This window comes from Trichomonas vaginalis, chromosome V (genome assembly GCF_026262505.1).
Source record: "Trichomonas vaginalis G3 chromosome V, whole genome shotgun sequence".
Lineage (NCBI taxonomy): Eukaryota > Parabasalia > Trichomonadida > Trichomonadidae > Trichomonas > Trichomonas vaginalis.
Window position 1 is genome coordinate 1,725,618 of NC_067207.1, and position 26,010 is coordinate 1,751,627.

The 26,010-nt window shown below is 35.3% G+C and overlaps 17 protein-coding genes and 4 pseudogenes across 21 annotated transcripts, besides 4 other annotated features; 14 read left to right on the forward strand and 7 right to left on the reverse strand.

Moving 5' to 3' along the window:
• Positions 1–12,461: part of a mobile genetic element that runs on past the window's edge.
• On the forward strand, positions 948–1,421 carry TVAGG3_0262530 (uncharacterized protein; the record flags this gene model as incomplete). The annotated part of the gene is made up of 1 exon (XM_051228379.1): positions 948–1,421. The coding sequence occupies one exon, from the start codon at positions 948–950 to the stop codon at positions 1,419–1,421; it is 474 nt and encodes a 157-aa protein (XP_051098109.1).
• On the reverse strand, positions 1,710–2,535 carry TVAGG3_0262540 (annotated as a pseudogene). The gene has a single exon. A coding segment is annotated over exon 1 (826 nt).
• TVAGG3_0262550 (integrase core domain containing protein family) lies at positions 3,498–4,583 on the reverse strand (the record flags this gene model as incomplete). Its single annotated transcript, XM_051228380.1, has 1 exon — positions 3,498–4,583. One exon carries the CDS (start codon positions 4,581–4,583, stop codon positions 3,498–3,500), a length of 1,086 nt encoding a protein of 361 aa, XP_051098110.1.
• TVAGG3_0262560 (keratin-associated protein family) lies at positions 4,676–5,949 on the reverse strand (the record flags this gene model as incomplete). The annotated part of the gene is made up of 1 exon (XM_051228381.1): positions 4,676–5,949. A coding segment is annotated over one exon (1,274 nt), but the record flags the coding sequence as incomplete, so codon positions are not given.
• Positions 6,149–6,955, reverse strand: TVAGG3_0262570 (annotated as a pseudogene). The gene has a single exon. A coding segment is annotated over exon 1 (807 nt).
• Positions 7,294–7,818, forward strand: TVAGG3_0262580 (uncharacterized protein; the record flags this gene model as incomplete). The annotated part of the gene is made up of 1 exon (XM_051228382.1): positions 7,294–7,818. The coding sequence occupies one exon, from the start codon at positions 7,294–7,296 to the stop codon at positions 7,816–7,818; it is 525 nt and encodes a 174-aa protein (XP_051098112.1).
• On the forward strand, positions 7,846–8,058 carry TVAGG3_0262590 (uncharacterized protein; the record flags this gene model as incomplete). The annotated part of the gene is made up of 1 exon (XM_051228383.1): positions 7,846–8,058. The coding sequence occupies one exon, from the start codon at positions 7,846–7,848 to the stop codon at positions 8,056–8,058; it is 213 nt and encodes a 70-aa protein (XP_051098113.1).
• Positions 10,139–11,068, forward strand: TVAGG3_0262600 (annotated as a pseudogene). Its single transcript has one exon. A coding segment is annotated over exon 1 (930 nt).
• TVAGG3_0262610 (protein of unknown function, DUF4107 family) lies at positions 11,277–11,804 on the forward strand (the record flags this gene model as incomplete). The annotated part of the gene is made up of 1 exon (XM_001281306.2): positions 11,277–11,804. One exon carries the CDS (start codon positions 11,277–11,279, stop codon positions 11,802–11,804), a length of 528 nt encoding a protein of 175 aa, XP_001281307.2.
• Positions 11,805–11,953: a terminal%2Cinverted (terminal inverted repeat of Maverick-1A transposon ID:TVAGG3_0262460).
• TVAGG3_0262620 (uncharacterized protein) lies at positions 11,954–12,280 on the forward strand (the record flags this gene model as incomplete). The annotated part of the gene is made up of 1 exon (XM_001285525.1): positions 11,954–12,280. One exon carries the CDS (start codon positions 11,954–11,956, stop codon positions 12,278–12,280), a length of 327 nt encoding a protein of 108 aa, XP_001285526.1.
• A 1,340-nt stretch (positions 12,462–13,801) lies between the features above and the next one.
• Positions 13,802–13,898: a terminal%2Cinverted (terminal inverted repeat of Maverick-3 transposon ID:TVAGG3_0262630).
• Positions 13,802–26,010: part of a mobile genetic element that runs on past the window's edge.
• TVAGG3_0262640 (phage tail repeat-like family) lies at positions 14,316–14,939 on the forward strand (the record flags this gene model as incomplete). The annotated part of the gene is made up of 1 exon (XM_051228384.1): positions 14,316–14,939. One exon carries the CDS (start codon positions 14,316–14,318, stop codon positions 14,937–14,939), a length of 624 nt encoding a protein of 207 aa, XP_051098114.1.
• Positions 15,078–15,440, forward strand: TVAGG3_0262650 (uncharacterized protein; the record flags this gene model as incomplete). Its single annotated transcript, XM_051228385.1, has 1 exon — positions 15,078–15,440. The coding sequence occupies one exon, from the start codon at positions 15,078–15,080 to the stop codon at positions 15,438–15,440; it is 363 nt and encodes a 120-aa protein (XP_051098115.1).
• TVAGG3_0262660 (phage tail repeat-like family) lies at positions 16,622–17,211 on the forward strand (the record flags this gene model as incomplete). Its single annotated transcript, XM_051228386.1, has 1 exon — positions 16,622–17,211. A coding segment is annotated over one exon (590 nt), but the record flags the coding sequence as incomplete, so codon positions are not given.
• Positions 17,669–18,274, reverse strand: TVAGG3_0262670 (uncharacterized protein; the record flags this gene model as incomplete). Its single annotated transcript, XM_051228387.1, has 1 exon — positions 17,669–18,274. A coding segment is annotated over one exon (606 nt), but the record flags the coding sequence as incomplete, so codon positions are not given.
• Positions 20,964–21,116, forward strand: TVAGG3_0262680 (uncharacterized protein; the record flags this gene model as incomplete). Its single annotated transcript, XM_051228388.1, has 1 exon — positions 20,964–21,116. One exon carries the CDS (start codon positions 20,964–20,966, stop codon positions 21,114–21,116), a length of 153 nt encoding a protein of 50 aa, XP_051098118.1.
• TVAGG3_0262690 lies at positions 21,136–21,667 on the forward strand (annotated as a pseudogene). Its single transcript has one exon. A coding segment is annotated over exon 1 (532 nt).
• Positions 21,893–23,055, forward strand: TVAGG3_0262700 (uncharacterized protein; the record flags this gene model as incomplete). The annotated part of the gene is made up of 1 exon (XM_051228389.1): positions 21,893–23,055. A coding segment is annotated over one exon (1,163 nt), but the record flags the coding sequence as incomplete, so codon positions are not given.
• Positions 23,444–23,902, forward strand: TVAGG3_0262710 (DNA/RNA polymerases family; the record flags this gene model as incomplete). Its single annotated transcript, XM_051228390.1, has 1 exon — positions 23,444–23,902. One exon carries the CDS (start codon positions 23,444–23,446, stop codon positions 23,900–23,902), a length of 459 nt encoding a protein of 152 aa, XP_051098120.1.
• On the forward strand, positions 24,048–24,311 carry TVAGG3_0262720 (uncharacterized protein; the record flags this gene model as incomplete). Its single annotated transcript, XM_051228391.1, has 1 exon — positions 24,048–24,311. The coding sequence occupies one exon, from the start codon at positions 24,048–24,050 to the stop codon at positions 24,309–24,311; it is 264 nt and encodes an 87-aa protein (XP_051098121.1).
• TVAGG3_0262730 (cytochrome B-C1 complex subunit 6, mitochondrial family) lies at positions 24,364–25,014 on the reverse strand (the record flags this gene model as incomplete). The annotated part of the gene is made up of 1 exon (XM_001293372.2): positions 24,364–25,014. The coding sequence occupies one exon, from the start codon at positions 25,012–25,014 to the stop codon at positions 24,364–24,366; it is 651 nt and encodes a 216-aa protein (XP_001293373.2).
• TVAGG3_0262740 (uncharacterized protein) lies at positions 25,135–25,679 on the reverse strand (the record flags this gene model as incomplete). The annotated part of the gene is made up of 1 exon (XM_051228392.1): positions 25,135–25,679. A coding segment is annotated over one exon (545 nt), but the record flags the coding sequence as incomplete, so codon positions are not given.

Here is a 26,010-nt window from a genome sequence, read left to right on the forward strand (position 1 = left end):
CTTCTTGGCTTTCCTTTCTTTACATCTGACATCGTTAAGCCTTCATATTCTGTTAAATCATACATCTTTATTTCGGTAAGATTCTTTATGTTTGTCAAGAAGAAGTCATAGTGCATTTCAACAATACCTGCAGCATTTGCTTCTATCTCTGATATAAAGTTCTCCTTCAAGAGCTGATGTAGTAATGTTCCAATATTATTGAGGTTTAACGTAGAACATTCATACTTTCCACCAAGTTTATAACATACCATCCATCTTTGTTGGGAGTTTATTTTAATCTTCTCTAAGAGTCTCATGAAAACCTTACCGAAATGTTTGTGTAAGTAGTCTCTGTTTGGTTCATCTAAAGCTTCGATGTTAAAGTCAATGAGTCTATTGCCTGACTTCACATTTCTCTTCCTATTCTCTTCATCTTTCTTTAACCATCTCTCACCTTCTTTTGGTTTGTCGTCAATGGAACGAATGACATCGTTAGCTTTGCGAACTTGTTCTATAGCAGTTTTAAACATCTCTCTTCTCTGTTGTTTCAGTGTGTCGTCTCTTCTTCTTGTTTCACCAACGTTTGCATTTGTTATGTCAAACATTTCTCTTCTTACTTCATGAGGTACTGAACGTCTATGATATAAGTCAATAGCAACGTCATTTAAAGGAAATGTTTTGTCATGAACTTCGTCCTCGCCGCGTTGCGGCTTTATGAACTCATGAATTCTATCATAACTTATAGCACCATTATAGTCATTGAGGATGTCAGCGAGTGCTTTTTTGTTTGTTGCGTAATGCTTTGCAACATCTATATTAGCTTCTGTAAGAAGTTGTTTTATTTCCGAGTGTTCTAACTTAGACAACTTCCGATACATCTTTAGTAGGAAATAAAAAAATATTTTTTGAAAAAATTAGATTAGATTTTTTTAAGTTATTTTTCAAAATAATTTAATATTTTTATTTTAATGAAACACATGCAAGATTGCAAGTTCTTTTCATACAATGCTCTCGCTACTGCCATCAAGAATGAGTTCAATAATGCTTCAAATGTTAATGTTATCTTTAACAAGAAGTTTGTGAAAGAATCTAAGTTTGGTCAGTATGTCAGACCATTAGCTATCGTCATTGACCGCAAACGTTATACTTCACAAGAGTTAGCAGTAGTTTTGAAACAAAAGAGTTTCTTCGTGAATGTCAAAGATACTCATTATACTGTTATAAAGAACTCTAACATTGACTTCTTCAGTATTGCTTTAAATCTTTCCGAACAGAAAGAATATAAGAAGGGTGAAACAAATGTGAAATATTATCCTTCATCTCTGAAGACAATAACGAACAAAGATGTTATACAGAAATTCTTACCAAAGGTTGAAGAAGCTTCTATTGACATTGACGAAGGAAGTGAAATGGTTGAAGAAATAGACCCTGAAGCTATTTAAGCAAAAATATATTTTTGGTTAGTCTTCATATCGATATTTTACAACAATTCCCCAATGTATAAACTTTTCATACGCTTTTTCATAAGCTTTATATACCTTCAGAAATTTTGCATAATCTTTAGAAGCATTTAGATATTGTTTAAATGCTTTGTATGTCTTCAGAAATTTTGCATAATCTTTTACATGTTGTTCGTTCTCTTCTTCTGTCATGAGTTCCGAATATTCTAAATTCATGTTCTTTCATATGAGATAAAATTTTATAAAAAAATAAAATTAGCTTAGATTTTTTTATTCTTCCTCTTTGAAGTTGTCGAAATATTCTGTTATCTTTTCCTTCAGTAATGGTAAGTCTTCTTTGAAGTAAGTATTGTACAACCTTTGATGTCATAGTGTGTTTGAGGAAGAGTATTTTTGACAATTTCCTTTATTTGCTCATTCGGTGTCATTGAAATCGGTAAGTTTTCACGATAGAACCAATTTCTGTCAGATTTATATATCTTAGCAAGGTCGTAAAAGCTTTTGTTGTTTCTTCTGACTAAATGCAACATAACCATATCTCTATCTTCTTCTTTCTCCAACTCTTCAGCGTAAATCATATACTTATAACTCTTTTCCTTTCCTTTTGGTACTGAACGCGGTATTCTTTTCTGTATGCTTTTGTCTTTGGATTCAATGACTTCATCTTTTGCTTGAAGTTTCTTTTCCATCTCTCCACGTTCTGCTTTATATAGTTCATCTAACATCATGAAAATATAACAAGCATAACGAGGTGAAGCCCACATTGCTACAGCATTTACTAAAAGTCTATGAACATAATAACCTTTCAAACCAGGAGCCAAATTCTTGCGATTTTCGTACGGAATCTCTCCCTCGGTTTTCCGAGGGAAGCAATCATATGAGGAAATTCTTCTAAAAGTTCTTTTGTCTGTTGGTTTTCAAACCAATGATATGCTTGCTTTGTAGAACGAAGAGCATTCATTATACTTTGCATTTGGTACATGTCATCTTTGACTGAACGAATGAGTCTCAATTGTTTGTTATACTGTATGTATTCGTATTCTTCATTTATGGCTTCATGAACGATAGCAGTTGTTGTGTTCTCTGTTGTTGACATATCTGTCTTTACATACAAAATAAAAAAATAAATAAAAATAAAATTAGCGTTATTTTTTCTATCTTTCACAAAAGACCAAAAAAAACGCTTTACATGTATTTTTCAGCAACTTCGTCAAATAATTTTATAGCTTTATCTATCTCATCTACTTCAAACGTTTCTTTACCTTTTATGGGAGCACCATACATTTTCTCAAACTTTTCGAGTAGTTCTGTTTCTGCGGCTCTCATATCATTAACGAACACAACCTTGACTCTATTGACTGTAGAGTCATATCTTTGAGTTATATTATATGTCCTTCCTATCTTATATCTTTTTGTGTTGAAGTCCTTCGGTTTCTGAACGATGTAAAGTAAGCCTTCACTGCAACGTTCCGTATCGAATGAACCATAAGTTATGAAGTTATATCCAACAACTGGGTCAATCCATAACAAAACTATTGGTATAAGACTTTTGTCTATAAGATATGCTCTTGTTCCATGAAATGCTACTGATATCATAAGCTCAGGATTTCTTGTCAAAATTTTCTGAGTAGAAGCAATTCTAACACAGTCCTTCGGTTTTCTTTCCAGATGGAGATATAATGTCTGACAAAGAATATTTGTTGTATTTCTTTGAGTATCTTACGTTTAAATCACCTATTCTAACCAATTTGGTGTCATTGTCTATCTTTCTAACTGTTTCAAACTCAATGTTTGACATATATGTCTTTACATACAAAATAAAAAAATAAATAAAAATAAAACTAACTTTATTTTTTCTATCTTAAGGAAATTCATGAAAATTCAAGAGGGTAGAAATGAGGGTAGAAATGAGGGTAGATCTAACCATCTACCCTAAACATTATTTTTGGTCATGGACTTCGTCCTCGCCGCTTTGCGTCTTTATGTTAAAATAAATGGTACCATTAATGATATCATGACTGTTCTCATTCATGTCTGATTTACATCTAATGAAAAAGTTTAGAAGAATTTTCTTATTCTTTCTGGCATATTTTTGTCTTTCCAGTACTCCCGCTCTAATGGTCCCAGATGTGTTGGCTTCGACTCTCTCAAGTTCTTAGATGGTATAACATCTTCAACGCCTCCTTCATATCTTACTTTATAAGTGTCATCGTTTGTGTTATAGCCAAGTATTTCAATAACCACTCCTCGCTTTGCTTCGTCAATGGTTTCAGCAAGTTTGCCATTACTACTTTCGACTAATTTATGTCGAGGGTAAAACGCAATAGAGTCGTCGGCAGCTTTTATAAGATATCCATTACCTTGCGTAGAGTCTACGATATAATAATTTCGACTTAACCTTAAACGTTTCTTTGTCAACGGTTTGTCGTCAAGAACTACACGAACTTTTGTACCAGGAATGAGGGTAAATTGTGTTGAATTTCTGATATTTTGTGTTTGGCTTCGTTTCTTTTGTATATACTTTTCTTCTTGTTGTTGTGTCATTGAATTTGGTGTATGTCCTGTTGTAGAATGTGTTGAGGAATTATATACTTCGAGAAAATGTTTCATTGTTTCTTCGGTAAAGTCTCGCTCTTGATTTAAATCTCTGAGCGTTCTTATGAAGCGGTTTATGATGCCGAGTATGTTATGGTTATGGTCTTCAGTAGTGTAGTGAGTTATGTTATGCTTAATGAGAAATTCTGTGATTTCGTTGCTGAGGTATGCACTGTCTTGGTCTGATGTTAAAGTACTTGGGCTATGTTCTGCTACAAACTTTTGTAAAACTCTTAACACTTCACGAGTTCCTTTATTTTTCATTGGATATGCATATGCTTTACGAGTGTTAACATTAATGAAGATGAGGAATGGTTTATGTCCTCCTTTTCTGCTTTGAATGAGAGTGTCAAATTGGTATGCGTCAGGAGCGTTGGAGTAAATTGGTAAAAAGTAGTCGTAAGGGTTTATTTTTGTTTGATGTACAACATTTTTGTCAAAGAACCTTTTCACTTCAGCTCTGTTAGTAAATCCCCAACTCTTTGCAGCTTCATTGAACTTCTTAAATGACCTCCATGGATGTTGTTCGAATACTTCTTTCAAGCTCATTTATGTAAAGTTAAAGATTTTATTCTAGGCTCAAGCGCGTTCATTGAACTCTATACCATGCGAATACAGTCATAAATGGTGGCATATAATCTGCACCCGAGCCTGTTGGATTTGTTGTGAAAGTATGGACATGATTTCCTCCTGGTTCAGTTTGTCGAAAAGTCTTTTTTGCTGCATTGTTATAAGATGGAGATAAAACGTCATTGCCAGCTTTATATTCTGAGTTGTATAATGGATGGTCTCTTAATGAGTGGCTATGGTCGCCAGAAAAGTTTGTAGTTCCTGTATGAGTGTGCGCAGGTAAGTTTGCTTCAGTAATTTTCTTCGAACCCCCTGTTTGCTTTGAAGAGTTAGCACAGTATAAGAATTTGTCTACAATCTGTTCCCAAGTACCAAAACCTAAAACTGTTTCTGGATTTGTTGAATTCATTGACGTATAAATAGAACCTATAGGATATAATGTTTCAAGAATCTGAGTCTTTAATGTTTGAAGCTCTGTTTTATCTGCTTTCTTATCTAACATTGTTGGTAGTTCATGTGCTTCAAAGTTTCTGGCATGACCTTCAATGTTCCTGCAACTCTTATCTAAATTGTTAAGAGTATCTTTTACGCTTGTACTTGGATTCTCTAAAGGTGCACTTGAACCAAGGTCAAAGTTCAATATTATGTCGTCTGCTCTAACAGTAGTGAAGGATTTATGTGTATGGTTCTTGTCAGCTTTACTGTCTAATGTAGCTTGAAGTTCATTTATATCGGAGATATTGTGTTTATGAGATTTCAAAACTTTGTTCGTTGCTTCAAGTTCAACTTTGTCAGCTTTACTTTTAATAGCATCTTCAAACGTTATTTTTGCCTTAACCCTCAAAGTAAATTTTGGTTCAACTAATACACCGTTAACAAAGAAACTAGAGGCATAAATTTCATCGTTATGACCAAATGTTTCTTGTGCTTTACCCGTGTCATACTGTACAGTACAGCTTATGTCATAACCTTTAGCACGAATGTATTTATATCTTCTTTCATTAACATCTTTCGTCTTCACTTCTTCATCCTGTGTTAAATATCCATGGTAGTCCGTTATAATCTGTTCGTCTGAACTTATATAATGAACATGTTCTTTATCTGCTTTTTCGGCTAATTTCTCTTCTATCTCATTTATTTCAAGTTCATGCCTACCACCACCTCCCGAAGAAGTATTTTTCTTCAGCTCTTGAAGAACGTCCACTTCGCCATCTTTGGTGTCAATAATGAGACTTTGTGTTAAAACCTTTCCTGTCTTAATGGATGTTTGTAAAACTTCTTCTTCACCGTGTTGGGGGTCATGGTCGTCATCATATCTTGTGAAATCAGAGATGTTGTCATACATTAAGCATATCTGTCTCAAAAGTTCTGCTATTTGAAACTGGAACGAAAGATATACAGAACTTTCATCATCTCCTAAAGTCAAGTCTGCTTTCTTAAGTATTTCTTGAATGTATGCAATGAGAACAGAGTACCTTGGAAAATATTCGAACAATATTTCATTAGCTGTTGGTTTTGGTGGTTCTTTTGGAGTTTCTGTTGTTTCAGTTCCTTCTGTAGGTTCTGTTGGAGTTTCTGCATCTCTTGACTTCAATGCTCTTGCTCTCAAAGACCTAAATGTTAGAGCACCAGGTTTTACAAAGGACTTTATAAATGCTTTAATAGTTCCTGGTAAGTTATTGTTAGCATTAAGTAAGTTCCTTATGCTTCCATCATGTACGTCCATAGCACTATGTAAAAAATCTATACTTTTCTTGTAGTCAGCAATAGACTGACTGTGATTTTTTAAAGATTTGTCAATACCTTTAAGCCAATCTTCATGCATGTCTGATACTGAGCCAAGAATATCATTTGCTTCCTTTAGTGTATTTTGTGCTTTTCGTAAAGTATCCAATCCCGTACGTGCATTGTTTGCTATACGTCTTACAGTATCTATTTGACTCCTTGTTTCTTGCATCCAACCAGATAAAGTTTTAATAGTATCCGAACCATTTGAAATGAAGTTCAAAGCATTTTTAACGTCATCTAAAGCTTCTTCACCAAGTACTGCCCATATCTTTCCGATTTGGTATTGAAGAACTCCATATGAAGCAGCTGTTAAACCAGTATTTATAAGGTCCCATATCCATGATTTAGCAGTTTTTCCATCCTTTCCATCCTTTCCATCCAAACCGTTTCTCGCCTTGAGGTCCTTGTATTCCTTGTATTCCTTGTATTCCTTGTGGTCCTTGTGGTCCGGTGTCACCCTTCTCTCCTTTCAGTTCATCTTTATGTTCGTTATAATATTCTAATGTCATAAGGTGTACATCATTACTGCTACCAGCAACGCCAAGAATTTGTTTCTCATTCATGACTAAATTCTTTAGGCATTTAATGTTGTCGTCAAATCGAAAGCTCTTTAACAATTCAATGAGAACATTTAATACTTTCACTAATGAGGCATCTACTGTAGAATTTATATATTGCACCGTTCCATCATTTATGATAGGAACTTGCTTTGTTGTAATGAATGGGTCATAAGTGTTAAAAGTATCGAAATCAATGACTTTTTTAGTTTTTCCATCGTCAATGACTAAATCATTGCCTTCAATGGTTAAAGTTGAGTTTTCGTTTACTAGTTCATGTGCTCTTCTTGCTTCATTTGTTTCATACGCATATGCAGCAATAGTCATATTTTAATGAGAATAAAATGTTGTTCTATTTGCAAAGTACAGACCCAAACGAATACGGGACAGTAAAGCTACAAACAAACTTAGGTCTTCAGAATGAAGCGCTTGCTTTCAGAGTTGTTGACTTCAATACTATCGCAACTTTTGTCATAACAGATGAAACAGATTTCATAGAGATTGAAATAGATGACAAAAGAAGTTTTATAACATTTCCTAACAGAGCAGAGTATAGAATAGATAAAATTGCTGGAGTCATAGATACTCTCATAAATGAAGAAACTATTGACAACATAGATGTCGAACTCTCTTCTGAGGGAACATTGAAGTTCAGTAGCAAGAAAGAGTTCAAGATAACACGAATGAGTCATAGAGTTCAACTTCTTTTAGGAGCATACCATATGACATTTCCTTTGAAAAGTGTTGACAAAACGATTGAGATGAAATCTGTTCCATACGTATGTTATGGTAATTGTTTATACATTGAGTCAAAAATAGCTAATGTCACAGGTATTTCAGGAGTTAATAGTAAAGGTTCAGTAGAATAGAAATCCTTCTGTTATGCAGTCAATTCAATGTTCATTCCAAACGTTCCTGTCATAGCAACTCATTTAGGTAAATGGGTTCGCATTAGTCCTCATAATTTGAAAGACATGCAATTCAGACTTGTTGACTTTCAAGGCGAGCCTGTAGAACTGAAGGCACCAGTGCGAATGACTGTTGAAGTTGACTTTTTAGAAAATATTAAATGCAACAGCTTACAAGAGAACTCAGAGCTAAAAATATAAAGTATGAATGTTATGTATTAGGTCATGAACTTTGGTTGTTGCTGTTTGATGAAACAAATGAGTTAGTTATGTCAGTCAAGAGAACAGAAAAATATTGTGTTAGTGAAAACTGCACCAAGTCAATAAGATTAGGTTTGCATTATGAAGATGAGTTCGATACTGTTGAAGAAGTTTTGGATAGATATTACAAATTGCTTTAATTTACTAAAACATATTTCAAGCAAAGTTTATATTCTGTTGAAAGTTTTGTATACTCGTTCGAATATTTATACTTAAACTCAACTCCTGTAGTTCCTGGTGTTTCAATGATGCGGATGTTACCTATTTTCATGAATATGGCGTTTGACCACAGCATTCGATTTCAGGGTCGAGATAGTCAATGACACATTGTTTCCCTGTTATTCGTGAGATAACATTTTCAAGGTCCTCCTTTGTTAGAATTATTTGGTTCTTACTTATAAGATTTGTCAAAAGCTTCTTATCGTCTTTGAGTAAAATTGTTTGGTATAACTGAAGAAGGTAATGGTCTACGTTATCTGAAGGATTTGTTTGAACATTTGTGTAAGGTTGTCGTTGGCTTCTCTTGAAAGAATTTGGTCCAGTGGTGGATACTCTAACTTAACATCTGATGTAGCGTTAGCGTTTGAAGCTGTGTTTAAATTCACGGATTTCAGTTCTGGTTCTTTCTTTCAAACACTCTGAACTATAGTTCTTTATGACAATATTGTTTGTCGTTCGTGAGTCAACATTTGATGTTGGTTCAATTGGAACATTAACGGCACCAGCTAAGATGGATTTGCTTCTCATTTCATATAGAATAAAAACCTTTTATATGTATGAAATGAACAATATACTCGACAAGGGTTTGAATGTAAAGCTAACGAATGAAAATATTGTTGAATTCACTGAGACAGGTGCTGTGTATAAAGATGTAGAACTACTGAACAAAAGAGCTAAGGGAAGAAGCAGGAACATGAACAAAGGGTGGAAGCCTATAAAAATTTATGTCAATGATGGCTCAGGAGGTTCAAACATAAAGTATGCAGAAAGTTATAGAGTTTATGCTCTCAAAGGAGAAAAGCCTTCATTTAAGAACAGCTATTCTAACACATATCCTCAAAAGCTAACGGATGGGGAAGTGGATGATATGAATGACAGCAAAAATATTAACAGAAATGGCGACAGAGATGCATGGAATTTGTTTACCATCAGTCAATTGAAGGTTAAACTTTAAAACAATGTTGGTCGTTCCCATGGAATATTTTTGACTTTAATGGTATTAGTCATGATATGAATCTCAAGGTATGAACGAGGAGAGATGAGAGACTTATATGCTTCCCAAATTTCTTCAAAAGGTAATGTTATACCTGACTGTTTCCAAATGAGTTCAATATCATAGCGTGAGAAACCTTGAAAGATAACGAAGTCAGTTATGAGACGTTTTATGTTTAAAGCAAAAACGCCATGTTTGCATAAGTATTTCTACAGTTAAGTGGTAATGTCTGACTTTAGTTATGATGTTAGCTAATGGTGAGTCAGGCTTTGACACTAAACCTTTTCCGGCGAAGTCGTCACAAACGAGCAGAGTGTTTGAAGGATACTTTTTGAAGGGGTATTTTGAAAGTTTTGATAGAATGTAGTTTGTCAGTCGTTTCATATCGTAAACTCCTGAGTATTGACGTAAGTGGTGTTTGTCAATAATTCTTTCCATCTCTCAGAAGTCTTTTGCATTCCTGACTGTATAAATTCAACGATGGCATAATATTTTCTCTTACGTCGAATGTAACGTTGAAGAAATTCAATGAGTTCACTGTCTGAAACTTTAACGACAGAGGCTTGAACTTTTGACATAAATGTTTTCGCTGTTGAGTCCATAGAGTCTGAAGTTGCTGATATAATGATTTGGTCATAGTAAGAGTCGTTTCCTAAACGCTCTGTTATGAGTATATGACGAATGAGGTTAAATGTCTTACCTGAACCCATCTTTCCACAATAGAAATAAACACCATTTGAACAGAACTCATAGTCCTTACTGAAAGGAAGAATGAGAGAAGAGTTAAGTTTGTCTGTAGTTTCATTCATGTCTTCATCTACGTCATGTATTAAATGCTTCATTTTATCTCCATTAAAAATGCAAGTCAGAAATATTCAGAACATAGCACCGAGTCTAACTGACAAGAGTATAAAGATATACTATGAACACGTTATGATGAAACCAACCAAAATTCAAGAAAGTCAGTATACTTATGAATATCCAAGACACTGGGTAGAGTATGTAGGAGGTGAGAAAGCTATTGAAATCAGACAGGTTCGAAGTATTCCAGCAGGAAGAACAATATTATTGAAGAACTTTAATGTTTTGAGATATAATGATGAAACAAAGAAGCAAGATAGTTTCCTGTTGCTGTGTATGTGAACTTAGATACAGGAGATGACATGAAAGTTTTTAACACAAAGCTTCAAACGGTAGTGAGAGAACAACTACTGCGGAAGGACATCCATTACCTTCAGAAGTTACCATAGCATATAATTTTGAAACAAACTCAATAGATTTTAAAGTCGTCTCTGCAAAGAAGTCAGGTTTTACATTTAATGAAGCAGATGTATATTCGAATGAAAACTTCAAAGCTATTGCATGGTTAGATAATGACGATTGCTTTAAGAAAATATTTAAATTACAGTGACTCAAAGATGTCAATAGATGACCTTCGTGGAATGTTACCATCGACGTTTACAGTGAAGGTTCAGCAGGATTGCTTACAAGATTGTCAATTGGTGGTTTTGGTCTCGTGAGAACATTGTTATAAAATCCAGTATAAGTGAATTTGCTGAAGAATCTATATTATGTCTTTCAAACTACATGTATTCGCCGCCGAAGCATTATAGTATAACAAACTTTGTCAGTAAGTTTAACATAAGACTTGTCGAACCTTCTTCAATGAAAGATGTTGTGCTACCTAAAGATGGAAAGGATGGACTCATTATTGAAATGATTTTAATTGCATATTAAATGAGCTTGTTCTTGAAGGTCATTCATGATGAAATAACTGTTGTAGAAGATGTTAGCAATTGTTCAGACATTTTGAAGCGTAATAGATATAAGAAAGAAGTTAGATAGACCGCAAAGCGGTGAGAACGCTTATGTTTCATTGACTTTCTCCAGTAACGAGAACTTTTATGAGATAATATTGAAGAGAGATGATTTTAATATGGTGTAAATGGTAGCTTGGGCAGCTTTAGGCGCAATGGGAACAAAAGCATTAGCATTTGGAGCAAAAGCACTTGGAGCTTATGACGCAGTAAATAAAATGAGTGGAGGAAGGGTTTCGAAGACATTAGATGCAAATAAAGGGAAGATTGGAGGCTGGGTTGCAAAGAAGTTAAGATTAAATAAAATAGGGCTCATAAATAAAGCATCCAATTTGGTTGCGACTGAGTCAGAAAATGCTTTAGGAAAGGACGATGAGTTTGCAAAACACGCAAAAGACTTTAATGACCAGATGAAAGGTGAAACAATGCATTTAAATAGAGTCGATGGAACTAAAGAAAATGTTTCTTCTCCACCAGTAGTTCTTCCGTATGGTCCCTATGGAATGTATGGAAACCCTTACGAAAGACCATTTGACCCATTGACTGGTGGAAGTAACTGGTATCATTACGGCCGAAGAAGAAAGACAGTCAAGTTGGAGACAGACGTGAAGAAAGCAACTAAAAAGAAACCAAGGAAGAGAGTTATAAAGCAATGAGTTCAACAGGGTGAAAAAAGAGGTGAAAAAAGAGGTGAGATCTCACCACTTCACCTAAATTTATTTTTGGCTATGTTTTCATACGTGTGGGAGTGGTGATATCATTTTTTTAAGTTTATTTTTAATTATTTTTAGTTTATTTTATATAAATGACGAAAACTATTGAGATAACAAACTACAACGGTCATGAGTTCAAGAATTTGTTCTTCGTTCCTCGTGAAAATACATTCTATCAGATACGAGGGAGAAAGGGTAAAGTTAGTTTGAGCGTTTATGAAGGAATGAAGAATGGAAAGTTTATACAAGCATACGATACAAACGGTAAACGTGTTTCATTAGCTTTGTCAAAACTTACTAACATTTATTTTGACAGTGACTTTGACTCTGACGATTGGAGCGACAGCAGCGATACTGAAGAATATGAACTATTGTGTGAAGCACAGCAATGGGAAGAGTTGCAATACTTTTGTAAGTGAGAACGTTTATTTTTACAGTAGTAAGGTGAAGTGGTTGGCGGCTTTATAAATATTTAAGGTTAAGTTGGTGTTTGTGTTTGTGTTGTAAAATATACGTTAACGGTTTTGTAAAGTGTCAAATTCACAAGTATTGCGTACTGAGGAATGCAGTGCCTTCGTACACGACTTAGTCATACTAACTCTGTTTCCACCAATATGGTTGATGTTCACGCATGCAAGAACTCTTTTTGTGACAGCATCGAGCGCAGTTACTGTACAACTTGGCGAGTTTCGCCTGTGCGTCCATCTTGCATCAATGGATAAGTAACCACTGAAGGACTTTCTCGACAGCATTAGGGAAATACTTTTAAGTCTTCTAATCTTATCGTCACAAAATCTCTGTTGTCTCATGACACCACTCTTCACAGGGGGCTTAGTTCCACAAAGAGAAAGAAAGTGAGCACCTTTTGTATATGGCATTCCGGTCATTATGCAAGCACCAAGCATCTGTCGCGCTGAGAGTCGACGACGTTCGTGGAGTAAAATGTTATGCATTGCCTTTGTTTTCCGTTTTGGGTGAACAATATGGCCCATACAACAAAAAAAAAATGAAATCCCGCCAAAAGTGAAAATTGAATAAAAAGTAATAATTAATAAATATATACTATATCATTAGATGAATATTTTGGAATAACATTTTAAAATCGAGGTTTTTCAATGGATAACGGTTCAATCAAAAATTTGACCCCATTTTAGAATCTACATTAAAAATGGAACATTTTTGTCGTTTCAAAATTCCAAAATAACGTTTCTATTCCTCTCAAAAGTAAAAATAAACTTTATTGGGGAAAAAATATTTTTATTTTCCAAAAAAAAATGAAAACCTTAAATGCAAATCTAATTTTGATGCTTTTGTTTGTGATTTTTTGGATTTCGAAAAAAATTTGAAAATTCAGACAAGTTACCATTAACACTAATACGTTTCAGCGAGTCGGTCCCATCAGAGAAATTTTCATAAATCGGCGATATAATTTATTATTTCAGCAAAATATTCTCAGATCCAACTAGAATAAGGTCAAATTATACAAATTTAGCAAAGGCTAGTTATCCTACCTATTCAATTAACTTTAATTTTAAATAATTCAAGACAATTCTCAAAATTACCTTAATAATCGCGTTCTCTTCGCAAAATGACGATTCATCATTCACTACCAGCATAACTGAGGGCTTGTGCTCACAGAATAATACAGATAATTTACTTATTAATGCAAAATTTAGTACCAAAAGGTAATCATAGAAGATACAAAAAAAGTTTCTTTATTTTGATTGCTGATTTTATTTCTTCTAAAATTTACCAAATCTAAAAAATCCAAAATTGAATGCTATTGAATTTCATGTTTATGTAACATATACTATTTATTATATAAGGAATAAAAATTTTATAGTTTTAATCAAAAATAAAGGTGTACTAAATGCATACAAAACAAGGTATTTTTTACTCATCCAAAATATGTTAACAGTGCTATTTATATAATCAATATCAAAAAAAAAAAAAAAAAAAAAAAAAAAAGGTAGTGGGGCTTCCAGGCACTTCGTGCCCTCTAGCCCCGAAGATGTTTAGTATAAATGAAGTTCTTATATACGGGTCTTCCAGGAGCTTTTCACAAATTATATATGTTTTCATGTTTTGTCAAGACTTCTTCGTAAAATCAGACAAAAATAATGTTTAGGGTAGAAGGTTAGATATAACCTCTTTTCTAACCTCTTTTCTACCCTCTTGAATTTTCAAGACTTCTTCGTACATGTTTTGTCACTTTTCTGTCACTTTTCAGGAAAAAAACATTTTTATTATTATATATAAATGAATTTTACAAAACCACCGTTACCGTTCTTTGGAAATAAGAGTAGATGTAAAGATATTCTATTGAGAGAACTTAAGAAACTACCGAATGGTCTAACATTTGTAGATTTGTTCGGTGGAAGTTTCTATATATCTCATTTATGTCATACCGTATTTCCTGACTCAAAGATTATATGCAATGACTTCGACAACTATATGAACCGTCTCAAACATATACCAGACACAAACAAAATATTGAAAGAGTTAAAAGAAAAGATACCTATAGGTAAGATGGAACGTATACCATTAGATAAGAAAAATACTGTCAGAGAGGTTTTGAAAAAGGCAGAGTATATTGACTGGGATAGTATATCTGCTAGACTATTATATAGTGGTGCTATAAGAGTTCATGACATTGAAACACTTATGTCAAAAGTTTTATATCTTAACTATACAAATGTTTTCAAAGAGAACATAGAAAAATATATTGAGGGTATAGAGTTTGTGAGATGTCATTGGACAGAGTTGTATGAAAAATATAAAGACAAGGAAAATGTTTTCTTTATAGTGGACCCGCCGTTCTATAACACATGGGATTTTCAATACCAAGTAGACTGGACTTTGAGAGACTCTTTAGAAACTTTAGACGTTTTACATAACCATCCATGCTTTTACTTTACATCCGATAAAAGTGGTTTGGAAAGTGTCATGAGATGGTTAGAGGACATACATGACTATGAGTTTAGATACGATAAGATAGAATATGAGAGAGGTCCTATAAACTGGAGAAAGTGTCATAACAAAGAAATTTTACTAGTAAGTAAATGTGGTTTGAAATAGGACTACTTGTTTTAGGTTTTTTCCATTGTGTCATTTACTTATTTGACGTGGCAGAAAGATATAGAGAATATGAAGATGAACCAATACCAGCAAATGTTCAGCATATGTACTCGTAAGAGATATTTTTATCTAATATTAATGGACGCACAGAACTTAGCGAATGCACAGCAACCTGGACAACCAAACCCAGAGAATATTCCAAATGAAGTTAGAATACAAACTGCAATGGCAAACTATGGTCAAGTGCCAACAGATGTACAAATGCAAACTGCCATGTCAAATGACGCTGCGTTAGGCTTACCACCATGGTATGCAAATATGAGATGGAAAGAGTTTTATACAAACCCCGAAGTGGGATATAAACAACTCTATGCAGATGACGCGAACACAGGAGTTGACCCAGAATATGTTTTCTACCAGAGGAGAAACAGAATGTATGAGCTCCAGTTAAAGAATGCTATGGAACTCAACAGGAAACGTAAGAGACTAGGCGGACATTAGATTTTTACATATAGTAAATGGGTTTCTTCAGTAGTATTGGAAACTTCTTTCGAAATGTTGGAAGAGGTATATGGAATGGAATAAAAACCGTAGGAAGAGGAATTTGGAACGGAGTCAAAAATATTGGTAAAAGAGTAGGTCAGTTGTTGGTATTATACCTAAAGACCCTGAACCAGAAGAACAAGCTCCTGTTATACAACAGCCTGAACCTGCACCACAGTCTAGTTGGCAACCAAATCCAACACCTCAACCGTATTAAAAAATTATATTTTTACCGTTCGATAGTAGTTGTATATGAAACTAAGTTCTAAGTAAAACGCATGGTATAATGGAATATTCTTTTTCTTCCATCTGTAGTAAACCATACTTGAAAGTCTGAAATACTTCCACTTGGTGGTTCATATAACTTTGTAGGTTTTTCGTAAAAGTCATTTGCCAAGCATAAGAAAGAGTTTTGAGCGCAGAAAATGAAGCATGAACAATAATAGCAGCTGGGTCGAAAACATCTTTAAATAAATATGGTTCATCTCTTGCATATCGACTGTAAATATTTGCTAAAGGAAGTTCGACTTTCTGATTTAACATTCTTTGCAAATAATACCATGACATTGCAGTGAATTCTGTATATATTTGTTCGTCTTTCTTTGGATTGTCTTCGTAGATTTGAAATGACACTTGTGAATTTTGTTTGTCATATACAATTCTCACATAAAGTGTGCTCTCGGTATTTGCATATTCATCAGCATATTTTGCATAACATGAATTTATTTTATCTTCTATATTTTTTAACGCAGTCTGTAGAGAAGATGAAAGGTCAACTTGTATTAGCTCAATTTCTTCCACATTTTTCGTTTCCCTTCAGATATATAATCTATATGAAACCTTACAATAAATGGAAAACTTTTATCTTCTACAGACACAAACTTCATTCTACGAAAGCCAATAGCTTTTGTGACAGATGGGTCTCTTAGCCATCTTAATGGGTAGTCAAAACGATAGCCTTCATGCTTTACGGTCTCTGTCTCAAACTTTTGACCGACATTAGTAAAAAGTTCATCTAATGGTTTAGTTGTAGCAACTCTTGAATTTTCTTTTTCTATTGGAAGCATATTTTATCTAGAATAAAAATGTCAAATGAAACAGCGTCTATGAGAGAAATACAACACAACCGACAACTCATTATGCAAGCTCTAAATAAGAACACAACAAACTTTTCAAACTATTCTAAGATATCTGAGTCATTGAAAGAAGGAAACTTAAAACTGACATTAAACCCAATGACAGATGAGTTTCTATTTCAAGACAACAAGAACCATACTGTTTGTATAAATCCAACAAAAAGAACTTTAAACGAGAAACCTATAGATGAACTTCTTTTGAAAGCAGATATTGACAACAAAGCTGACAAAGAATATGTCATTGAAAAAGTTCAAGAAGAACATGACAGAGCAGATGCAACATATGCAACAAAAGAGGATGTTGAAAAGAAAGCTGACAAAGAGTATGTTGACGATGAGTTAGCATATCTGGCTAGTGGGTTAGTGAAGAAGGCAGATAAGGAATATGTGGATGAAAAAGACAATGAAATTATAAAAAGGGTTGACTGGTACCATGAACGGACATCGAAGATTTTAAAAACTAAAGCCGATACAGGATGGGTTTCAGGATGTTTAGACCTTAAAGCCGACAAAGAAACTGTAGATATGTTGACACAAACGGTTTCAAGTCATACCAGAGGTTTAATGGAAGATGGACAACAGTTGAAAGAGCTTGAGAAAGGTGTTACAGAGTTAGGAATGGAATAAAAACCGTAGGAAGAGGAATTTGGAACGGAGTCAAAAATATTGGTAAAAGAGTAGGTCAGTTGTTGGTATTATACCTAAAGACCCTGAACCAGAAGAACAAGCTCCTGTTATACAACAGCCTGAACCTGCACCACAGTCTAGTTGGCAACCAAATCCAACACCTCAACCGTATTAAAAAATTATATTTTTACCGTTCGATAGTAGTTGTATATGAAACTAAGTTCTAAGTAAAACGCATGGTATAATGGAATTATTCTTTTTCTTCCATCTGTAGTAAACCATACTTGAAAGTCTGAAATACTTCCACTTGGTGGTTCGTATAACTTTGTAGGTTTTTCGTAAAAGTCATTTGCCAAGCATAAGAAAGAGTTTTGGAGCGCCAGAAAATGAAGCATGAACAATAATAGCAGCTGGGTCGAAAACATCTTTAAATAAATATGGTTCATCTCTTGCATATCGACTGTAAATATTTGCTAAAGGAAGTTCGACTTTCTGATTTAACATTCTTTGCAAATAATACCATGACATTGCAGTGAATTCTGTATATATTTGTTCGTCTTTCTTTGGATTGTCTTCGTAGATTTGAAATGACACTTGTGAATTTTGTTTGTCATATACAATTCTCACATAAAGTGTGCTCTCGGTATTTGCATATTCATCAGCATATTTTGCATAACATGAATTTATTTTATCTTCTATATTTTTTAACGCAGTCTGTAGAGAAGATGAAAGGTCAACTTGTATTAGCTCAATTTCTTCCCACATTTTTCGTTTCCCTTCAGATATATAATCTATATGAAACCTTACAATAAATGGAAAACTTTTATCTTCTACAGACACAAACTTCATTCTACGAAAGCCAATAGCTTTTGTGACAGATGGGTCTCTTAGCCATCTTAATGGGTAGTCAAAACGATAGCCTTCATGCTTTACGGTCTCTGTCTCAAACTTTTGACCGACATTAGTAAAAAGTTCATCTAATGGTTTAGTTGTAGCAACTCTTGAATTTTCTTTTTCTATTGGAAGCATATTTTATCTAGAATAAAAATGTCAAATGAAACAGCGTCTATGAGAGAAATACAACACAACCGACAACTCATTATGCAAGCTCTAAATAAGAACACAACAAACTTTTCAAACTATTCTAAGATATCTGAGTCATTGAAAGAAGGAAACTTAAAACTGACATTAAACCCAATGACAGATGAGTTTCTGTTTCAAGACAACAAGAACCATACTGTTTGTATAAATCCAACAAAAAGAACTTTAAACGAGAAACCTATAGATGAACTTCTTTTGAAAAGCAGATATTGACAACAAAGCTGACAAGAATATGTCATTGAAAAAGTTCAAGAAGAACATGACAGAGCAGATGCAACATATGCAACAAAAGAGGATGTTGAAAAGAAAGCTGACAAAGATATGTTGACGATGAGTTAGCATATCTGGCTAGTGGGTTAGTGAAGAAGGCAGATAAGGAATATGTGGATGAAAAAGACAATGAAATTATAAAAAGGGTTGACTGGTACCATGAACGGACATCGAAGATTTTAGAAAACAAAGCGAATACAGGGGGTTTCAGGATGTTTAGACCTTAAAGCCGACAAAGAAACTGTAGATATGTTGAACAAACGGTTTCAAGTCATACCAGAGGTTTAATGGAAGATGGACAACAGTTGAAAGAGCTTGAGAAAGGTGTTACAGAGTTAAGGAATACAAACAGACTCGACATGGATAAAAGGATATGTAGATGCAACAAAAGAACGTATTTTCGCATGGACAGAAGGAACATACCCACAAAAATATCATAGACATAGCATCTCTGACGTAAATGAACTTGAAGAAAAGTTATATAAAAAAGCTGACAAAACAGAGCTTCAAACATTAAAGACAGAAATACTTCAAACACTATATCCTATAGGTTCTATTTATACGTCAATGAACTCTACCAGACCAGAAGTAGTACTTGGTTTTGGAACTTGGACTCAAATAGTCGACAGGTTTTTGTATTGTGCAAACTCTTCAAAGGAAACAGGTGGAAGTAAAACGATTTCAGGTGAAAACCTACCTGCACACAGTCACTACATAAATTTAATACAGCTGAAGCAGGTTGGCATAAGCATAGATATTGGGATTGGACAGGAATGACAAAAGGTAAAGGATATGATGTTAAAGACGACGTTAAGTTTGCTATAAATTGTTACTGGGATGACACTCAGGAGGAGGAAGCCATACACATCGCATTACAGGATATTCGGAAACAACGGGACAGAGTAAAGACTACATGCCACCTTACATGACAGTTTACGCATGGTATAGAAATGCTTAGTCGTCATTTTCAACTTCTTTAGCATATTCGTCAGGAGTTGTCTTATATTTGTTAGGAACTGTCTTTGAAAGTATACCACCTTGAACTTAACAAGTTTGAAACGAGGTCTGACAATAGTAGTTTTATCTTCTGCTTGCAGTCTGTACATTTTGCCATGTTTGCCTAAAACTTCATAATATTCTCTTGTATACTTTCTTCTATTTTTACGAACACGAATGCGAGTACCTGTCGAGTTCCCATTGTTGTCATAGTCAATAGTATTTTCATATGGGTCGCGTTTAGGTATTTCTATTTTTACTTTGTCACCTTTCTTAAGTTTGAAGCCTGGCATTCTTTCTTGTTTGTCTCTTTTGACTAAACTATTAAATATATAGTCTTTCTCTAAGTCGGGGTTGTTTTTCATTTCTTCGGGGAGTGGTTTCCCAAACCTTTTTGTTTACGGCTATTGTAAATATTTAAAACTTGTCTCATCTTTGCCATGGAGAAATGTCTATATTTGTCGTCATATGACATTTCATCTACCTCACCACCTTTGGTTGGTTTAAGTCTCTTAAGATTTTTATACAACTGTCAATGACACCAAGAGCAGAATGGTTTTGGTCGACAATGAAATATTGGTTTACATTTTTTGAACGCAGATAGTTTTTAATATCGTCTGATTTGAAAGAACTTTCACAGTCAGATGTCAGTTTTGTTGGATGGTATTTGTCAACGAATATTGTCAAAGCAGTTTTCACATCTAAAATATTTTTGGACTGTAATGGTATGGCTTCACAGTATCTTGTGTTTTGACCAAAAATATTAGCCAGTATGGTGGTCCATCTTCTCTATACCTCGGAATGTTTTCCAAGATATCCATAAACCAAGCATTTGGTGTTGAACTAAAGATTTTTATCATGAGTGCTTTCTTTGTTGCCTTAGAAACATAGGGGTCCTTGTTTGGATTCGTCATTTTTTACCCTATAAGAAATGGGTTTATTTGGCGCATTAGCAGGAGTTGCATCCAGATTTTTGCCCGCAGTGGAACAATAGCCAGAGGTGTATTTGGAGTTGGAAGGAAGATTTTGAGTACATTAGGTATACTTAAAGAGAAAGCACAACCTATTATACAAACTGTACAGAAAGGTTGGGATGTAGCACGAGATGCAGCAAATCTTATTCCAAATCCTGAAACAAGAGGAAAAGTTCAAGGATGGATGGACAATGTAGGAAGACAAGCAGGAAACTATTATAACAAAGCAAATGACTACTATAACCAAGCAGGACACTATATGGACCAAGGTGAAAGATTCTTTAACAGAGGATATAACCATGCACAACAATGGGTAAACAATAACCAACCGCAACCGCCTCAAACGTGGGGAATGTAAAATTTTTTACTGAGATGAAATGAACAATACAGCATTGAGACAAATGGGTTCAAGATGGATTTGTCGACTTCCAGCAGTTACACAACGTGTTTGTCAAGTTCTTCCTATACCTCAGGAAGTTTTAGACCGACTTAAAAAACCTAAACAACCAGTTGAAAACAAACCAAACTAAAATTTTTTACTGAGATGAAATGACCGAAGAAGTTGAAACGGTAGATTTGACACCACAAACAAAAAGTTCAGAACCATTGTCAAAACCTGTCAAAGAACTTACAGATGAAGAGAAAAATTCAATAATAGAAAGTGCCAGGTCTGGAAATACAAACCCTAACTACAAAGTCACTTTTCATAGAAATGGAACGGCTAGTATCTCAAAAAAGAAACAGACTCTCACAAATAAAATATTGAAGTCTGAAGGAGCTTTCGAGACAACAGATGGAAAAGTTTACTTCACTGACCAACAGTTCATTATAGAACATCTCATTGACTTAGAGTCGAAATATTCTAAACTTTACAACAAACACAAAAAGTTGAAAGGAAAACAAAAACAAATGGCATATGATATTTATGAAGATGTTGACGACACAACCATACCTGCAAGTGAGGTAAAGTCAGAGGAACCGAAAAGTGACGAAAAACCGATAGAAGAAGGGAAGCCACAAAACTGAAGAAAACCAAAACCAAAGGTTAGTTTCCAAACTAAACCAAGTCAACCTTCATTAGCTGGTATGGGTTGGCGTCAAAGACTTTGGCAGCAGGCGGTTATGTAAAGTAAAGAAAAAACATTTTTTTATTTTTATAAAAATGCCCCCGTATAGAATGGATAGAAGGTCTGCTAGAATAAAAGCAGAGTTAGAAAGATATGGTTGGAGAGTTTCAAAGAAGTTTAAATATAGGAAGGGAAGACCCATAAAAGTCTATGACAAATTGTCTGGTCTTCGCTACGAAATGGATTTGGAAACAGCACGCGCAAATTATCCAAACAGACTAGAGAGGTTAGAAGAAGAACGTCTTATGGACATGCCTTTCGATGTTTCTGAACCGCAAGTTGAAGGACACGACGGCTTTGCCAGATTCTATTGGAAACATGACGAACAATTGTATCCTTTGAGAAGGAAAAAAGGAAAAGGTGAAGACAAACATGCTCCCATGGAAAGAACAAGATATGCATATGAAAAGTACCGTGAAGTTAGAAGTCAAATTACATCTGGTCGAACCTTTACAGTAAACTTTGACGAAGGAAAGAACAAAGAAGGCTTCATGGGAGTACTTGCTGCAATTCAAGACGGAAATAAGAAAGGATACAATCTCAGATTGACCATAACAGATTTGGATGGTCACATTTACTATGCACATGGCAATGTCACAACAGCTGCAATGCTTCTTGACGCTTTCAAGACTACAAAGAGAGAACAAATGGTTGACTCCGACTCAGACATTTTGAATGCAATTGAAGGAATTGCAAGTGTAAAATTTGAATGGTACCAACCTAACCCTCAAGCAGTCAGACAACATGCTGGATACTTCCCGTTCATAAATAAGTCTGACATTGACTTGACAAGGTATGGAATTTACAATTCAATTGAAAAAATTGTCAATGAACCTTGTATTCTTACATGTCTCAGGAACTCTGGTCTTGTTACAGATGAGAAGATGAAGTATCTTGAGTCATGTGTGAAGACAAGGTACATTCTCAGAGGTCAATTGGCAAAAATTGCACCGTTGGCAAATGTCAATATCCGAGTTAACATACCTACAGCTAAAGGTTCTTCACATGACGACTATGTTGTTGACAAAGACTTACCATGGTTGAAGATTGCAATTGTCCACAACCACTTCATGTTGAACGAAAGTCTTACAAACCCATTCTTTGGTAAAAGTAAGTGCAACATTGTCAGAGCTGTAAACATTCTTTTCGAGAAAGGTTTGTTGGAACCAATTCCAGATGACAAACTGACAGAAACTTTTGTACCAAAAGACGAAACAAACTTTTCATTGTTAGCAAGACCAAAAGTTGTTCCAGACAAAGTTCTAGCACAAAAGAAGTACACAGTTCCAAAAGGAGTTGGATTGTTCGGATACCAACCTGAACCAGAAGAACTTCCAATGAGGTTGCAAGAACTTCAAGATGCTATAAACAAACTTCCATTGAGACATCCAATTGACGTCAAATTGTATTGGAGAGCATCTGAGTTAGGTCAGAAGGTTTTATATGAAACAGGTTGCTTCGACGATGTTTATGAGATAACAGGAGAAGTTTCTCAGAAGATAAGAGACTCGCTTGAATTTCCACAAACTGGACCGATTGGTTGCGACAAGTTCGACTCAGATGAAAAGATATACTATGTCGACCTTAACGCTGCGTACATGAGGTTCGTCCAATATATTCCAACTGGAATTCCAAACGAAGATGGTGAGTTCCCAGGAAGGAACTATACAGTTGGAAAAGTCATACAACAACTGTATGATATTAGGAAAGCTTCAAACCCCAAACTTGCAATGACACTCAAATTGCTTATGAATTCGACATGGGGATATTCCATTAAGAAACCTCAAGAGATGAAGAGTAAACATTATGAGAAGGTCGACAACTTTGTTGAAAGGTTCTCCCCTTTTGTTTTGAAATACGAGTTCACCGAAGGTCAAAATGGCTTAGTAACCACATTAAAACCTATTGTCGAACATTGGTCCTATCCTCAGTTCGCAAAGGCAGTCCTTGACAACTACAACAAATTCTTCTCCGAAGTCAAATCGAAAGTTGTGGTTTACTATGAGAACATTGACGCACTCATGACGAACGAAGAAGGCTATAACAAACTCATTGAAATGGGAATGGTCGGTGAAAAGATGGGTCAATTCAAATTGGACAAAATTTTCACCGAAGTTCATGTCCTCTCCAAGCGTAAGTACTGGGGCATACTTGAAGACGGCACAGAAATAAAACATTGCATGAAGTAAAAAATTTTTATTCGAATTTGAATCGGACAGGTCGAGTTACACCATTCTTGGTCTCAAACTCATATATAACCTGTTTGTCTGTATTTTCGTCGACTATGGCACGAGACACGAACATTGACCAAACGGACAAAAAGTGTCATTTCGGATGGTCACGCAGCCAATCGCATTCGAGCACTTCGAAGAAGCCTTACGTTCCAAGGGAGAGGGTGTCTGGTGCAAGGGAGAGGTCATGAGACTCTACGAGCAGTACATCCTCAATGCCTGGGAGGACAAATCGTCCTTGGATTGGCAATTCTACCAACTCCTCTGGGACGACCTCCTACGCAACTGGGATGACGAAAGAGTCCAATTCAGGGGTCAGGAACTACTTGTCCAAATTCTCATTAATTTAACATACTTAACTAAATAAACACCTAAATTTACTCGGGGTTTCCCCCTAAAATAAAAAATTTTTTTTACTCTTAGAACCACTCGAGGTTCTCCTTACGGTTGTTGAGCTTGTCACCGTCAATGTGTCTGACCCTCGTCTTCTTGTCTGGATTTGGAACCCATTGAATTGCGACAAGCTTGCCCATGGAGATTGAACCGCGATTCCGAAGGTTAAGGTTCAAGTGTCCCAAGTTGTTGAGGACTGGGGTAAGAACCTTGCCTGTCTCCTTGTTGCGGATTTGGTATGGGTAGGGTTGGGAAATTTCGTAAGCGTCATCGGCAACAAGGGTTGCCCAAACTTCCTCTTCTTCGTGTTTCTCTTCTTCCTCTTCTTCCTCTTCTTCCTCTTCTTCCTCTTCTTTGATAATACCTTCGGCAATTCTGTGTTCACGAATTACGGTGTTGGAGGTTCTGTCCTTTCCGAGTACCTTCCAGATGGCGTCTATCTCTTCGAAGAAACGGTAGATGAGTCTGGCAAGGTCTCGGTTCTCTCTCGCGTAAATGCGCAAGGTTTCCGTCAAATCGTTCAGGACTTTCTCATTGGAAGCTTGGTTCATGAGGAACTCACCTTTAAGTCCCTTCATCTCTTCCATAAGACTACTTTGGAGAGTCTTAACGGTGTTTGTCAGATGAGCTTTCAAATTCAAAATTTGAATTTGAACTGGGCGCTTGTCTGGCAACATTGAAAGGACATCTGCCATTGTGTTCGGCTTCGGTGCTTGTTCGGACATCGAAAAAATGAAGTGGTTTGAGAATGACGGTTTTACTTCAAAAAGCTTGTTATGACGGTTAAGTCATACAACAAGTTTAAAATAATATCTTGTTCTTCTTCTGAACGTTTGTTGTCTCTTCCGATAAAAGTTTCGAACATGAGAACCAAAAAACGTTTTTTGAGATTGCGGAAGAGTTCAGGCAAACGTTCATATTCTGGATATGTTGGGAGCAGTTCGAAACATCTGAGCTGACTTTCGGACAAAATTGGGACAATGTCAGAAAATTCATCTTTGGTCGGACTGCTTGAAGGTAAGTCCCTTACATGTAAGTAGCTCTGGTAAAGTCTTCTCATTTCTGCTAACTTTTGGAGTATAGCTTCGTAGTTTAGAAGTTTTAATTTTAATTGTCTTATTCCACTCTTTACTTCTAAACGGTAACTATCCATGAGGTCAAGAGTAGCTTTGGTAGCTTTAAGTGGAGCTATCTGTTCCTTGACTTGTGCAATTTTGGTTGCAATTGTGGTTTGAGCTCCTTCAAGTTCGCCGTCTATGTCGTTCTCAACACCTTCAACCATAGCTTGAAACTCTTCATCGGTCCATTGAGTTTGGTGTGGGACGAATTTAACTTGCTTCATTCAAAAAAGAAAAAAAATGTTTTTACTCAAAGCGTGCCATATAGATGGCTATAAGAAACTTACCAGAAGGCTTCTTCTTCACATGAGTCTTCGGCAACTTGAGAGTTCTTGTTGGAGTTGGGTCTGGAATTTCAATTCTCTCTCGAGCGCAACCACAGATGTCAGAATAACATTCCCCACTGTCTTTCTTGCCACCATAAATTGTGTATTGACCGAACTTGCATTTGCAGGAAGACCGGTCAATACAAGGTTCACAGTTGAAATAGTTGTACACAAACCTGTTGAGTACGAGTGTGAGTAAAAACATAAAAAAGTGAAGTTAAAATGAGAT